The 16,084-nt window shown below is 42.9% G+C and overlaps 1 protein-coding gene across 5 annotated transcripts in view; it reads right to left on the reverse strand.

The window, feature by feature from the left end:
• LOC126248031 (tetratricopeptide repeat protein 39B-like) overlaps positions 1–16,084 on the reverse strand; it is a 332,375-nt gene that overhangs the window by 67,540 nt on the left and 248,751 nt on the right. For all 5 annotated transcript variants that reach the window (XM_049948636.1, XM_049948634.1, XM_049948637.1 and 2 more), the window contains 2 exons: positions 6,395–6,527; positions 6,146–6,278 (listed from right to left, as the gene is read on the reverse strand). In XM_049948636.1, coding sequence (XP_049804593.1) covers positions 6,146–6,278; positions 6,395–6,527 — 266 coding nt within the window. The remainder of the gene's footprint in view (positions 1–6,145; positions 6,279–6,394; positions 6,528–16,084) is intronic.

A 16,084-nucleotide genomic window follows, 5' to 3' on the forward strand; every position in this document is an offset into this window, starting at 1 on the left:
GCAAAGCAATATGAGGTGGAACAAGCATGTAAGAATTGCGGTCGGGAAGGCAAATGGCTGACTTCGGTTTACTGGGAGAATTTTAGGAAAGAATGATTCACCTGTAAAGGAGACTGCATATAGGACACTGCTGCGACCTATTCTTGAGTACTGCTCAAGTGTTTGGGATCCACACCAGACTGGACGGAGATGTTTTAGGAGCTCAAATTGGAATCCCTGGAGGGAAGGCAATGTTCTTCTCAATAAGGACTATTGAGAAAATTTAGAGAACCGGCATTTGAAGCTGGCTCCCGTAAAATTCTATTGCCACCAGCATACATTGTGCATAAGGATCACGAAGGCAAGATACAAGAAATTAGGGCTCTTACGGAGGTATATAGACAGTTGCTCTATTTGTGAGTGGAATGGGAAATAAAACGACAAGTAGTGGTACAGAGTACCCTCTGCCACACACCATACAGTGACTTGCAGAGTACTGATGTAGATATAGATGCTGCTTGTCTCTGACCAATGGTGCAGGATGACACAGAATGTTGCAGGGAGTCATTTACTTGTTCTTGGAGGGTAGGCATAGGCATGAAGGAGTTACAATATTCTTGGTGCACAATATAGTGTTGCCCTTATACTCACTGAAACAAATAAATGTGGATAAAATCTCTAAAATTGTTGCATACTCATACACTCAAACTGACCACTCAATCATTATCTTACATAAGCCAAAACAATGGGGCAAAAGTAAAAGTAGCTATACATGAGACTAAAACACAAGTAAAATAACAAAGGAGCTAAAAGAAATGCACAGGGAAGTTTCATTGGCTGGCCACTTGTAAAAAAAGGGTGAGCCAGTCACCCTGTTACTGAATTAAAACCATTTCCCTAAAATTCACAAAACTTTAAAACTTGAACCATATTCATTTTAACATTACCTAAAATAGAGGACAGATCAATCAGCAAATCCTCTGTGGCCCACTAGTCTGAAAATAAAACACAGTCCAATAAAACGTGGCGCACAGTGATCTGTACACTGAAAGCACCACTCATTGAAAGGTCCTCTCGGCAGAGAAAGAAAACACACATGGTAGGGCTGTGGTCTATGATAAGATGAGTAAGGATGACCTCATCCTGTCAATGTGACTAGAAGGAGGTATGCCGTGGCCATGTTGTGGGCTTTACTAGAAAGAGCTTATTGTCTGTCTCTTCCAGCCACCCATCCTCCCACCAATGCCTGCATCTCAACAGCAAGGCTATAGCATGCAGAGGGATAACACACTGAAATAACTGAGGATCACAACACACCACCTTGGCTGCTAGACCTGCCCTTTCATTCCCTGCAATACCCATGTGCCCTGGTACCCAGCAGAAAGATAGCCTCAGCACAGAGGCTGGGTATGGGCTGGTCCTGTAAACACCTACAGTTAGCCTAAGCCCCTCATGATGGATAGCATCAATAATCTTCAGGCAAGATGGCCTTGCTGACCCATACACTGTGCAGTCATAGTCTAGCAATAGATGCACAAAAGCCCTATAAAACTGGAGCAGACATGCCCTGTCTGCTCCCCAAGGCCTGTGGCTAAGGCACTTGACGTTATTCAGTGCCTTCAAGGTTCTAGCTAATGTCCAGCAGGTGGTAACCACAAGAGTTTGGAGTAGAATGGTGTCTCTCACATGCAACTCAGGTACATTAAAAATATGATGAGAATGATTAAAATGAAAACACACACACACACACACACACACACACACACACACACACACACACCTCTCTCTCTCTCTCTCTCTCTCTCTCTTTTTCTCTGCAGAAAACCGAAAACCTGTCTTTGTCTTTGCAGCCCACTCTGCCACATTGTAGGTTGCAACTGACAGGACACTGTTGCAGCACTGGAGGAGGAACAAGAAACAGCAAAATTGTCCACAATTAAAGAGCAATGTAGAGGACTCCTTACCATTGACATGGTAATGTTTATGGCTATGGAAAAGAGGGTAACACTTAAAACACCGCTCTGAGGTACATCATTCTCCCGCTCAAAATGATCTGACAGAGTGTCACCAACTCAGGTCCTACAAAATCACTGAGACAGGAAAGCAGATGGGGAGGTGGTCATGAAAGCCCCACTGATGGAGTTGCATGAGATTACTTTGTCTCAAAGTTGTGTTATATGCCTTGCTGATATCTAAGAATATGCCAATACAGTGATGTTTATGTAGGAAAGCCTGCTGAACAGCCAATTCTAGCAGGGTCTGATTGTTGACAGTGGAATGAAATCTCTGGAATCCACACTGAGACCGGCTAAGGAGATGCCTGGTCTCTAACAACCAGACCACATGACGGATAACCACTTACTTTACGGTCTTTCCTACACAACTCGTTAATGTGATACTCCAATAACTACTAGGACACATGCAGTCCTTTCCTAGTTTGAGAAGATGTATCAAAATTGCATCTCCACGAGTTGTGGAAGTGACCTTCCTGCCATGTCAAATTAAAACATTTGAGAAGAATTTCCTTTGACACTGTAGGCAAATGTCGAAGCACGAAGTGCCAGATAAAGTCGTGACTGAGTGCAGTGTCACGTGTCTCAGACAGGGCAGATTCCAGCTCCCACATGGAGAAACGGGAGTTGTAGAACTCAGAAGTGTTGGATCCCAATTCCAGCTTTTCCCTCTCTACAGTCACACGGTAGCAGCAAAATGTCAGTAGTTTTTGCAAAATACTCTGCCAGTGTCTCAGCGATGTCTCTGGGCATTGTTGGGAGACACCCTCGTTTCAGCACTGCTGCTATTGGTAAACAACTGTTTACCAGAAATCCTCTGGATGGCTTCCCATACATTTGCAGAACAGGTGGAACCATTGATACTGTCGAGGAACGCTTACCATGACCTTTTCTTGCTCTCCAAATTACACGTTGAGCCTCGGATCTCACGACTCGAAAGGCTATGAGGTTGTCTGCTGTTGGGCAGCATTTAAAACATCGAAGTGCCTGTCCCAGATTGCTGAATGGCAATCATATGTCCACCAAGGTACAGGTTGCCTCATAAGATGACCTGAGGACTTTGGGATGGAGAAGTCATGGGCATGATGGATCGCTTGTGTGATGTGGTCCACCCGTTCCTGGACACTTTCATGATGTTCAAACACAGCCAGCTGGCTGAACAGAGTCCATTTAGTACTGCTGACCGTCCATTTCGGTGGCTTCTGTTGAATCAATCCTCCATTAAGTAGGCAGATCCACAGTGGGAAGTTGTCACTGGAATGAAGGTCGTCAGTTGCTTCCCACTGTGCTGAGCCTGCAAGGGCTCGAGTGCAGAAAGAGAGGTCAATGCTGAGGATGACACAGTAGCAACTGAGAAATAAGTGGGACTGCCTGTGTTGAGGACGCACAGCTCCTGAGGCATCGTGAAGTTCTCCAAGACTCAACCCCACGGAAAAGTATAGTTTGACCCTCATAATACATTATGGAAATTGAAATCACCCAGTAGGAGAAATGGGCTGGGAAGTTGCTTAATAACGCCTCTGAAAGCCTCACAGTCTATCGCATCCTGTAGAGGTAAGTAAACTGAGCAGATAGTGATCTTCTGACCCACATGAACTGTGCAGCTATTGCTTGTAGTCCAGCAACCAAGGAACAGCAGAGGAGTGGTGTGTGTTATTGACAAGCATAGCAACTCCTCCCTTGGCTCTTTCCCCAGTCAAGTCATCCTTTCAGTGGAGGATATAGTCCCTTAGCACAGGGGCATCAGTCGCCTTGAAATGTGTTTCCTGTAAACACAAGCACAGGGGTTGTTCCTGTGCCAGAAGTTGCAGTTCCTCCACACGATTCCTGAAATCATTCATGTTCCACTGTAGTATGGGAGCCATTTATCACAGGGGTTGAACTTTCACCCTGTCCTTCCACCGCGGCAGTGACCCCACAGTGGGTGGAGTTTGAGGTTTGGGGCAAGATGGGTGCCCCAGGTAGACTTCGTAGTCCATTTGCTCTGAAGCACTGCAACAATAGTGGAGGCAGTGCTGGATTTTTTTACCAGGCTCTGCCTTTGGACATACTGAAAAGTCCACAGTGGTGGCAACTGTTGCTTTATCTGATATTCTCAGGAGAACTATGGGCTCTGAAACAACTGCAGCTTCACATGTGCACTGACAAACACAGTCATTAGTGAAGATACAAGCAACCTACATTTGCATAGGTGCACTGGCTGTTGAAAGATACTTTTTAAGGGCTGAAGCAAATGATGTAGTGAATGTGGGAGGCTGCATGGCCTTCTATTTCTTCTTGGCCTCACCATATGGGATGCATTTTAATGTCTTTATCTCCTGTATCTTTCTTTCTTCAAGGGAAACACTGCAATCCCTTCTCCAGACAGGGTGCTCCCCAGATCAATTTACACACTTCAGAGGGGAGAAGCAACTAATTCCATCACTGGCGGCCTTGCCACATTTCCCCACAAGTGGCTTCACCCTTACATTCTATGGGGGTGCACCCAAAGTGCTGGCATCGAAAACAGCACATTGGGTTGGGGAATATGGCCATACACTTAGACAAAGGAAATCTGCCTTGATATGCTCTGGGAGTTTCATGCTACTGATGGTACAGTTGAAGGAGTCATATTTTATGAGATCCCCATCCACACTTTTCAATATATTGTGTTGCACATAAACAATCCCTCCCTGAGCCCACTCATCCTTCAATTCATCCTTAGGAATGTTGACCAGATCTCTTATAGGTCACAACCCCTTTGCTATGTTTCAAGGTGATGTGGAGCTCTGTTCCTACAGCACACTCTCCAAAGCACTTAGCTTTCTGAAGGCTGGTGACTAGTTGGGAACTAGCAGTTTCAACCAGAAGTGTTCTCACTTAACTGATTTCAGAGTACCTGCAATGCTCTACAAACCTTCACAAATATAAAAAGGTAAAACCTTATCAAAGCTGCCCTCTTTTCACTTCACAATCAAAAACACATTCTGACCAGCAACATGCATTCTGTTACTGTGTACTGAAGAACTCTGTACAATCCCTGAATCAGGATGATTGGCTATATGAGTCCTCTCCTTAGACTGGGTGTTAGTACCTACCAGCAGCCCACCCTTTCTGCTCAGAGGAGAAGTAGTTAATTTCGAGGGTTCCATCTCAGTCCCACAAGCAGCTAGGGAAATGAGGGTCCATTCAGACAGAGCCTCATGTGCCTGTGTAAGGCTTATACAACTGAGGTGTGGCAATGTTCCCAGAGGTTGCCCACTATGACTGTTCCACCTCAACAGCCACGCATCTCATTGGTCCACAGCACAACTCAAGATTCAGGTTTTTTTTTAAGAGAGGTTTTTACCATTCTCGCGATCCAGGCGGTCAAGCCAAGATCCCCATCACCTGTGCCATACAACATTCCACTGATATGCTGCACAGTGGTCACTGAAGCAGGCCCAGAGCTTGTGGTGACAGTGGACTGGCGGCGCTTACCAGTCCTGAGCTCAGGAACCCGAGGGACATCGAGCCTGTATCCAGAAAATGAATGCCGAGTCCCTGAGGGACCTCGTGCGATTTTCAGACGTGGTTGATCACACATTGACAACAAGTATATTTGTCCTCAAGTCCCCATACAGTCCCACATGGGCAAATGGAGACCCATAATGAAGACCCTTTCGAACCCTGTCACTTGCTTATAATGCTGTCTCACATGTGTACGTGACATGTATGTCCTTCACGGTCATCACTCACCATCCGATGCCATTCGTGCCTTTACATATCCTGTCATACTTTTTAGCAACATGAAGGTAACATTGCCACTGTTCTATTTATCACACAGAATTTCAACTCTAATCATTTACATACACACCAATGGTGTGTTAGCATAAGAAGCTGCATTGAAATCTGACCATGTCTTCAGGGTGTTTCACTTTTTTTCCCAGGCAATGTGTTAAGTAACTGATGATGACTTGAATGAAAAAAAAATTAATAATTCATCTGTAAAACACTGTTATTTTGATATGTTAATATGATTTGAAAATATGATAATGTGGTGGGACATAACTGGTTAATTATGGCTTCTACTTTCTCTACACAGAGCAGATTCTAGTGCTATGTAAAACATATCCATTCAGCAAAATCAAGAACCATATTAAAAAGCTGTTATGTTACCAAAGATTAAGACTTACTTGTATGAGTTATAACAGGATCTTATTTTAATGCCTGCTTTGATAAAACTAACTAATGTTTCATCTTCTACAAATGTAAGCAATGACTTCAGCAGTAAAGCTTCTGCGTAACATAATTCAGCATGGACCTCTTCTGAAAATACCACAAAAGGCAGAAAATTAGTATTACAGTTTAAAATTATACACTAAAATCAAACAACACTGCTAAGAACTAATTTACTATATGAAAAATTAAGCAAAGACACACACCTGCTGTGTATAAATCATAATTAGGTTTCTTCACCATTTTACCAATTGATTCAGTTATAGTATTCTTCCTGCGATACCTATTACACACTGCCATACACTGTTTCAACGCTTCTGATGCTTTCTCAATGTGTTGCTAGAAACAGAAAACCAATATTATTTCCACAAATCATCTACATTAACATGCCAGGTGTTATGTTTGTGGACAAAAGTGAAGGGGAATAAACTGTTCAAGATGCTGTTTGTTGAACAGTGAATGAAAGGAAACTTATATTTAGCTAATAGAAGCGACAGTAATGGAGAAGTGACAGAAACAAGTAAATAAAAAAATTAATTAGCTATAAATACAGTCACAAAGACACCATTATACTACAGCACTCTCTAAATATTGTAGCGGAACATTCAGTTTTTCTAACTTTGGCTGAACAATCAAATTCATACTTTATTTTTTATCCATCACTAGTTTTATTTGGAGTAAAGCTATGCATGACATTGCCTGCATCCACACATGACAATGGGTCTGCTATTGCAAATGATGTTTATGAGGAGTAAGAATGGATGAAGAGTTACACTAACTTGGAGATATTGAAAATGTCTTTCATTATTTCTAAAATCTGGACATTACATAAGAAAATAAAAATGTTAGTACAGAATGAAATGTATAATTCAAAGGAAGAAAGAGCCATGTGGTATTATTGGCTGAGAGAACCTGAAGGGTTCTTCACCCACATAATTGAAAACTATTTTCTAGTTCTGCTCACAATGGTCTTGTTCCACATGGTGTATGAGAATTGTGTCTTAAATCTATATGATGAGGGTAGGTGACTAACTGGTGTGCGTGTATAGTGTGGTGGTGTGTTTGTTTCGTATGATAAGTGAAGAATTAAAGAGTGTGTGACACTGAATTTAATTCTCTGTAATTGACTTACATTCTAGTTTGTGGATGTTGTGCATCAGAAGCATAGTATCCTTCAATGGTCAGGATACAAATGGTTTTAATTTATAAGATTTGTTTATACAAATGATCAGTTTCAATACCATAGCCTATTGTAGTTTTAGTAGCCCCTTGAATGTACCAAGAATATTTGGTGACAGCTGGCAGGAAGCAGACATTGTTCACACTTTGTCAGTCTGGAGTATACAGTGGTTTTATCATGACATTCTGGGAAAAAAGTCAAGAAGTGCAATTTGTCACGAACAGGTTGTCCGAGTTAAGTGAGCTGTGGTAAAGAGCCAAGTAAAAAACTTCTGCAGACAACACAATTACACCTTAATTCCACATGGAAATTACAATTTTGAGGAGAAAGTGCACTTTCCATAAGCAATACTTTGCGTCACGCTATATTGCAACTCCATAAAAATTCTCAACATTTACTATTTTATTTTTAGTTCAGATGGAATAAATGTAATCCTAGCTACATCACTCATGCAAATTTTACCTATATGTAATACAAATGCAATAATTTCCTGAATAATCAGCCTTAGAAAGTAAGTTTTAAATAATGCTAATGGCTAATTGGTTTGCACCTACACTTCAAATTGATGACGTTCCTTACAAGATAACTCAGTTGTCCAAAAATGTCACTTGTTGCCTTGAATGCTGTAAATGACTGCTACAGTGCACTACATTTGTAGAAGTACCTCAGTGTACCACAAGATATCTGTCTTGCAATAGCATTAGTGGTTTCATGTGAAAGACATTGGTACTTCAAAATAAAATTAATAAAATGCTGATTCGAGGCAGAAACCACTGGTGCTCAAAAGATTAATTTGTATCAGCTGTCCACTGAATTCAGTCTAGTAAGCCCATATAAAATAATTGCATATATGTTATGAGAAGAATAAATTGTTACTCACCGTATTGCAGAGATGTTGAGAGTCACAGACAGGCACAACAAAAAGAGTACTAAACATGTAAGGTTTTTGCCAGAAGGCCTTCTTCTGACATAAACAACATTCTCTCTCTCTCTCTCTCTCTCTCTCTCTCTCTCTCTCTCTCTCTCTCTCTCTCACACACACACACACACACACACACACACACACACACACACACAGATATATAGTGCAGTTCACAAACTTGTGATCACTTTGTCTGGCTATCGAGACCAGACTGCGCAACTGTGAATGATGGGAGAAGCAATCTGGGTGGTGGGGGTTAAGAGGAGGCTGGAGAGCAGGGAACAGCTGGGAGATGGTAAAGTGCTGTATGCTGGGATGAAGTGGACAGAGGGTAGGGCAGTTAGGTGCAGATGAAGGGTGGAGGGAGAGGGGGTGGTTGTTCAGCAGAGTGTGGAGTGAAAAGTAGAGAAGTAAAAAGAAAGTGGGTGCACTTGTGGAAAAGAAGGGGATAGGTGGGTGAAGGACAATAACTAATGATGGTTGAGGCCAGGAGGGTTACAGGAACACAGAATATAATGCAGGGCAGGTTTCCACTTGTGCAATTCAGAAAAGCTGGTGTTGGTAGAAAGGATCCATATGGCACAGGCTGTGAAGCAGTCATTAAAATGAAGAATGTTGCATCGGACAGTATGGACAGCAACTCGGTGGTTCCGCTGTTTCTTGGCCACAGTTTCTGGGCGACCATTCATGTGGACAGACAGCTTACTGCTTGTCACCCCATGTAGAAAGAATCACAGTGGTTGCAGCTTAATTTGTAGATCACATGAATAGTTTCACACGTATCCCTGCCTTTGATGAGAGTTGTGACCAAACTAGAATAGGTATTGGTGGGAGGATCTATGGAGCAGTCTTGGATCTCTCTCTATTACAGGGATACGATCGATGAGGTAAGGAGCTGGGAAAGGGGGTTGTGTAGGGATGCACGAGGATATTGTGTAGGTTCAGTGGGAGGGGGGGGGGGTGGAATAACACTGTGGGAAGGTGGGGAGGGTAGTGGGGAGGACATTCTTCATTTCAGGGCAAAACAAGAGGTAGTCTAAACCCTGGCAGATAATGTGATCCAATTGCTCCAGTACTGGGTGGTATTCAGTGATGAGGGGAATGCTTCTCTGTGGCCATATGGTGGGACTTTGGGAGGTAGTGGGTGACTGGAAAGATAAGGCACAGGAAATCTGTTTCTGTACAAGCCTGGGAGGGTAATTACGATTTGTGACGGCCTCAGTGACACCCTTGATATATTTCGAGAGGGACTGCTCATCACTACATCTGCAACAGCCACAGGTGGCTAGGCTGTATGGAAGGGACTTCTTGGTATGAAATGGATGGCAGCAGTTGAAGTTGAGGTATTGTTGGTAGTTGTTTGGTTTTATATGGACAAAAGTACTGATGTGGCCATCTTTGAGGCGAAGATCATCATCGAGGAATGTGGTGAAGTGAATTGGGGAGAAGGTGTTGAGGTTCTGGAGGAAAGTGGATAGAGTGTCCTCACCTTCAATCCAGATCATGAAGATGTCACGAATGAATCTGAACCAGGTGAGAGATTTGGGATTCAGGGTGGTTAAGAAGGATTCCTCTAGATGGTCCATCAATAGCTTGACATAGGATGGTGCCATGCAGGTGCCCACTGCCGCACCCTGGATATGCGTGTAGGTGATGCCTTCACAGGTGAAGTAATTGAGATGAGGATGTTGCTGGTCATGGTGACCAAGAAGGAGGTTCTAGGTTCGGAATCAATCAGGCATTAGGAAAGGTAATGTTCAATAGTGGCTAGGCCATGGGCATTGGGGATGCTAGTGTAAAGGGAGGTGGCATCAACAGTGACAAGCAGGACACCACATGATAAAGAGACAGGAACTGTGGAGAGTCAGTGGTGAAAATGGATGGTATCTTTTACGTAGGAGGGCTGGGTGTGGGTAATAGGCTAAAGGTGTTGGTCTACAAGAGCAGAGATTCTTTCAGTGGGGGCACAGTAACTGGCCACAACAGGGTGTCCTGGGAGGTTGGGTTTATGGCCTTGAGGAAGCATGTAGAATGTAGGAACAAGGATAGAGATAGACTCTGTGGAGAAGTTTAGGGATGGGGTTAAGGATTTGAGGAGAGACTGGAGATCCTGCTGGATTTCTGGAATGGGTTTCTGGAAGGGTTTTAAGTGGATGAATCTGACAGCTGGTGAAGTCCTTCAGCCAGGCAATCCTTAAGGCTCAAAACCACAGTTGTGGAGCCTTTGTCAGCAGATAGGATAATAAGTTCAGGATCAGATTTTAGGTGGTGGAGTGCAGTCCTTTCAGCAGATGTAAGGTTAGCTTGCAGTTTGAGGGATTTGGGGAATAATGATTAAACAAGATTCAAGGTTAAGAAATTCTGGGAAGTTAAAAGGGGGTGATTTGGGGACAGTGGGGGGGGGGGGGGTGGATCACAGTTGACAGTTGGAAGGAGGAGTGCACTGAGTCAGGCAGGGTTCAACATTGGTCTTAGGTTGGGTCTATTTGGTAGGGTTGGTGGTTAAAAAGTTTTTGCACTCTAGGGACCAGGAAAAAGAGAGATGGCCTTTAATAAACCCACCACGACTGATTTTGGGAGTGGGGCAAAAGGTAAGGCCTTTGCAAAAGGACTTTTACTTCTGTGGGGTTAAGGCTTGGGCAAAAGGTTCACGATTGAGTTTCGGGTCTGTTTAGGTTCTGGTTTCTTTATGTTGGTGAGAGTTATGGACTGCCCGAATCTGAACAGGTGGAGGTCATTGTTGAAGGAGGGATTGCAGCCAGAGAGAGGTAATTTGGTGGCAAGGCCATTTGGGGCGACTATGAGCCAAACAACAACATAGGAACAGTATATGGAACTGAGTGCTGGCTAGGGATAAGAAAACTTTTCGGTATTTGTGCAAATGGAAGGAGCAAGGAGCCATGGTTGAGGACAAAAACGTGTAAAAATACATAAATAATGTAAAAATACATAAGGAAAAAATGTACAAAAATATGTGGGGAAAAAAAACGGCAGAACAGATGAAATATGGGGACACAAGATAAACCTGTGGGAGTAGAAGTATAGGGAAAGGCAAAAATGAACTGAAATCGACGTGATAACACAATGAGGTCAAAGACTAAATAAAAAGATTGTAATGTGGACTGCACGTATGTGGGTGGATATGAATGAAGAAGAGGGACAGCAGAAGTGTCTACATCAGGTTAGATTAACCCTCTATTGCACTGTGTATATTTAAATATACATATTTTCAGAACTCTGTACTGGCTCATGTGATGTAACTGTGCCACTGACGTGCACTGTATACTCAGATATGCTGCGAAAAAATTTATCAAAAATACCAATTGAAGAACACATTGCAGTGGACGAACAAACTGTGCCATTCAAAGGTCACAGTAGCTTCAAACAGTATAATCCCAAGAAACCAAAAAAGTGGGGCTACAAAATATATTGCATAGCAGGTGCCAGTGGTATTATTTATGATTTCGAAATCTATTCTGGACCCGTCAATCAACCCAGTCATCTTCCTAATGTAAACGCCAGTGGAAATGTAGTGCTCAGATTGGCTGAAAGAATACCAAAGTACAAAAATCATAAACTGTTCTATGATAACTGGTTCTGCAGTCCAGAGCTTCAAGTTGAGCTGGTAAAATGTGGTATTCACTGTCTGGGAACAGTACAGTTGAATAGAGTGAGAAACACTAAGATGCCATCTGATGCTGAAATGAAAAAGCAGGGAAGAGGCACATCTGTTGAATCCACTGCATCTGTTTCTGGATATGACCTGATTCTTGTGAAATGGCAAGACAACAGGTGTGTCAGCCTTCTGGGCACCTATTCAGGCACTCACCCAGAAAGCCAGGTTGCAAGATATGACAAAAAAACAAAGCAACATATCGAAATAAAATGCCCAAAGATTGTGAAGGAGTACAACAAGTTTATGGGAGGTGTTGACACTATTGACTCCTTATTAGCTCTGTACAGAACGAAAATCAGGTCAAAGAAATATTACATGAGACTGTTCTTCCATTTATTGGACATGAGTTGTGTTGTTGCTTGGCTACTTTACAAGAGAGCCTGTCATGAAAATAGTATTGAAGAGAAAACCCAGATGGCTTTGTTTGATTTCAAGCTTGATATTGCTGAATCCTTATGCTGGTCAGGAAAACCATCCAAGAGACAATCGCTGGATAGCTCACCAGGCAGTGGCACCAAAAAGAGAAGGCAGCCAAATACAGCAAATGCTGACATCAGGAAGGACAGAATCGATCACTGGCCTAACTACTGTGAAAAATCTGCCAGATGTAAATATAATAAATGTCAAAAAATAACAAAAGTAATGTGTACCAAATGTAACACCTATTTGTGTTTTGTACCAGATAGAAATTGTTTCTACAATATTCACAATGTATAAATTCCGGAAATATGTAACTGCATAGTAGTGACATTTTGCTAACTGATGTATACCCAACTTTTATAATGTTTTTAATTTTCGTTTTTTAAATAAAATTTAATTTAAAGTCTTAATTTGTCGATGTACCATAAATTTTGAACTCTGTTCTCCAAAAATGTAGTACCTTATACGAACTAATATGTACGTACTCATTACATCCGTATTTGCGCAGTGTATATTTGAACATACAGAGTGATATTTTCCAAAATATATATACTAGAAAGTTTATCATCATCTATTTTTCATTCATGGGCACTATGAAGTATAAATCCAAAGTTGTTATTGGAAAATTCTTAGTTTTACTGTTCTTGTGCAATAGAGGGTTAATGTGTTTGAACTGAAATAAAACAGGATGTAGAATGGTGGTGTGGGGAGGGGTTGGTAGCCATCTTCCTCAATGTTAACATCTACCTCAAAAATGGCAATATCAGTACCTTTGTCCATAAGAAACCTACAAAATACCAGCAATACCTCCACTCTGACAGCTGCCACCCATTCCATACCCAGACGTCCCTTCCATACAGCCTAGCCACCTATGGCATCACATCTGTAGTGATGAGCAGCCCCTCTCAAAATATACCAAGAGTCACATTGAGGCCTTTGCAGTCCATAATTACCCTCCCAGAAAGAGATCTCCCATGTCTTAACTCTCCAGCCACCCACCACCTCCCAAGGTCCCACCATCCAGCCACAGAGGAGCATTCCCCTCATGACTCAGTACCACCAAAGACAGAAGCAACTGAATCACATTCTCTGCCAGGCTTTTGACTACATTTCATCATACCCTGAAATGAGGAATGTCCTACACACTATCCTGCCCCCCCCCCCCCCCCTCCTACAGTGGTATTCTGCCACCCACCGAATCTATAAAATTCTCTCATCCATCCCTACACAACCCCTGCTCCCAACACCTTACCTCATGACTAATATCTCTGTAATAGACAAAGATGCAAGAGCTGTCCCATACATTCTCCCATGACCTCCTACTCCAGTCCAGTCACAATCATCACCTATCCCATCAAAGGCAGAGCTACCTGTGAAACCAGTCATGTGATCTACACTCATGCCCTGAAAGAAACAACACCTTGAATGACTAGAGAGAAGCTGTTCATATTTACGGGACATGTACATTAGTATGTTCTACAGAAATGATTAGCATTTCAGTCACCTTGATTCAGCATGTGTCCTGTTGCTGAGTACGCACTGGGTCCCCCATGGGCCCTGATAACTTGTTCTGTGCATGATGGCATTGACGAGTATAGGGTGTGAATGGCATCCTGTGGTATAGCCATCCATGCTGCATTACATGGTTACAAAGTTCATCTGTGGTGGTTGGCATTGGGTTACAGTGCTGCACTGATCATTTCACCATATCCCAAACATTTCTGATTCGTGACAAGTCTGGTGATCTGGCAGGCCAGGGCAAAAGGCTGACACCCTGTGACACCAAGAAGGCACGCGTTTGTGCACCAAATATGGCCATGCACTGTATTGTTGAAAAATTGTGTCTGTGGTGTTGTGCATAAATAGTCTGGCTAAGGGTTGCAAGATGTCATTCACTTAAACCATACTGGTCATAGTACCCTGGACATGCACCAACTGTGATTTGTGATTGTGCCCAACAGTACCCCACATCAAAAGGCCTTTAGTTGGCACTGTATGTCTTGTGTGAATGCAGTCACTATGATGCTGTTCCCTGTCTGTGGTGAACCAAAATGTGGCCATCAGTGGTGAACCAAAATGTGGCAATCATTTTCACACAAACATAACTTGGATTTCTCCTATTTGATGCCATTCCTGTGCCCAGCAATATCATTCCATCCACCACTGCTGTCTAGCACATTTCTCCATATTCGTCAAAGGTAGATGGAGAAGTGGAGAATGCGCATGTAACTCGTGCTATAATAGACGGCAACAGACTGTCACCCCAGATAGTGTATGATGTATTACACTGTTCCACTGTTACACCAGAGCTGGGGAGGATGCAGATCTGTCTTGCAATGCCATTCAGATGAGATGTTGATCTTGTCAGTGGGTGGTGCGACCTGACCCATCCCCGTCACGTTTTACAGTCTTCCGTCAGCCTCGAGCATGCGGCCCGATGCGGTTCAAATGCTAATCATTTCTGCAGAATATACTAATGTACATGACCTGTGAATACGAACATCCTATCTCTAGTCATTCAAGGTGTTCTGTTTTTTCTTAACTTAAGTGTACATGCTAAGCTGCAACCACTGTGCTTCGTTCTATGTGGGCATAACAACCAACAAACTGTCTGTCCCCATGAATGGCCACTGACAAACTGGCTACTAAACAGCAGGATCATTCAGTTGCTGGGCATACTGCCCAATACAATGTTCTTCATTTTAATGAATGCCGCACAGCCTGTGCCATACAGATTCTTTCTACCGATGCCAGTTCTTCTGAATTGTGCAATATATCCTATATTTCCATAACCCTCCTGGCCTCAACCTTCGTTAGTCATTGTCCTTCACCCACCTACCCCCTTCCCCATTCCCATTCCACAGCCTGCTATTCCATAAGTGCACCCACAATCCATTTACTTCTCTCATTTTCTACTCCCCCCAACACCCACTCTCCATCTAACCTACTGACTGCACCTAGCTGCCCTACCCTCTCTCCACCTCATCCCTGCATACAGCACTTTACTGTCCCCCACCCATACCCTGCTCTTCCTCTCCGTCCCCTCCCCCTTCCTGCCCCAACCTCCTCTTTACCCCCACCACCCATATTGATTCTCCCATAATGCGCAGTTGCTCGCAGTCTGCACTTGGCAGTCAGACACAGAGGTCATGTGTGTGAGAGCTGTGTTTGCATGAATGTGTGACTATACATTGTCTACTTCAGAAGAAGGCCTTCTGGCCGAAAGATAACATTTTTAGTACTCTTTTTGTTGTGCCCGTCTGTGACTCAACACCTTCGCTTTATGGCGAGTAGCAATCTATCATTTTCATACTATTGTCATTATTCCATCTTGTATTTTCTATTGTTGATTTTGCTTATATGTTATTAATAATAATAAGGGATCTTGTACCACGGCATTAAAACAAAGACTGTTTTATTTTAAATTTTGTGGTGTGGGTCCTTAGGCTGCAGCCTAGATAGCTCGCGCATGAATGTGGGCCTGGGTATCACCCTCGTGACTCATTTACCTTCTATATCTACATTTACATCTACAGCTATTTGGATCCTATACAAATCACACTTCAGTGGCTGGCAGAGGGTTCATCGAACCACCTTCACAATAATTATCTATTATTCCAATCTCAAACGGTGTGCAGAGAAAATTAACACCTATATATTTCTGTGCGAGCTCTGATTTACCTTATTTTGTTATGATC

Source organism: Schistocerca nitens, chromosome 3 (assembly GCF_023898315.1).
Source record: "Schistocerca nitens isolate TAMUIC-IGC-003100 chromosome 3, iqSchNite1.1, whole genome shotgun sequence".
Classification (NCBI taxonomy): domain Eukaryota; kingdom Metazoa; phylum Arthropoda; class Insecta; order Orthoptera; family Acrididae; genus Schistocerca; species Schistocerca nitens.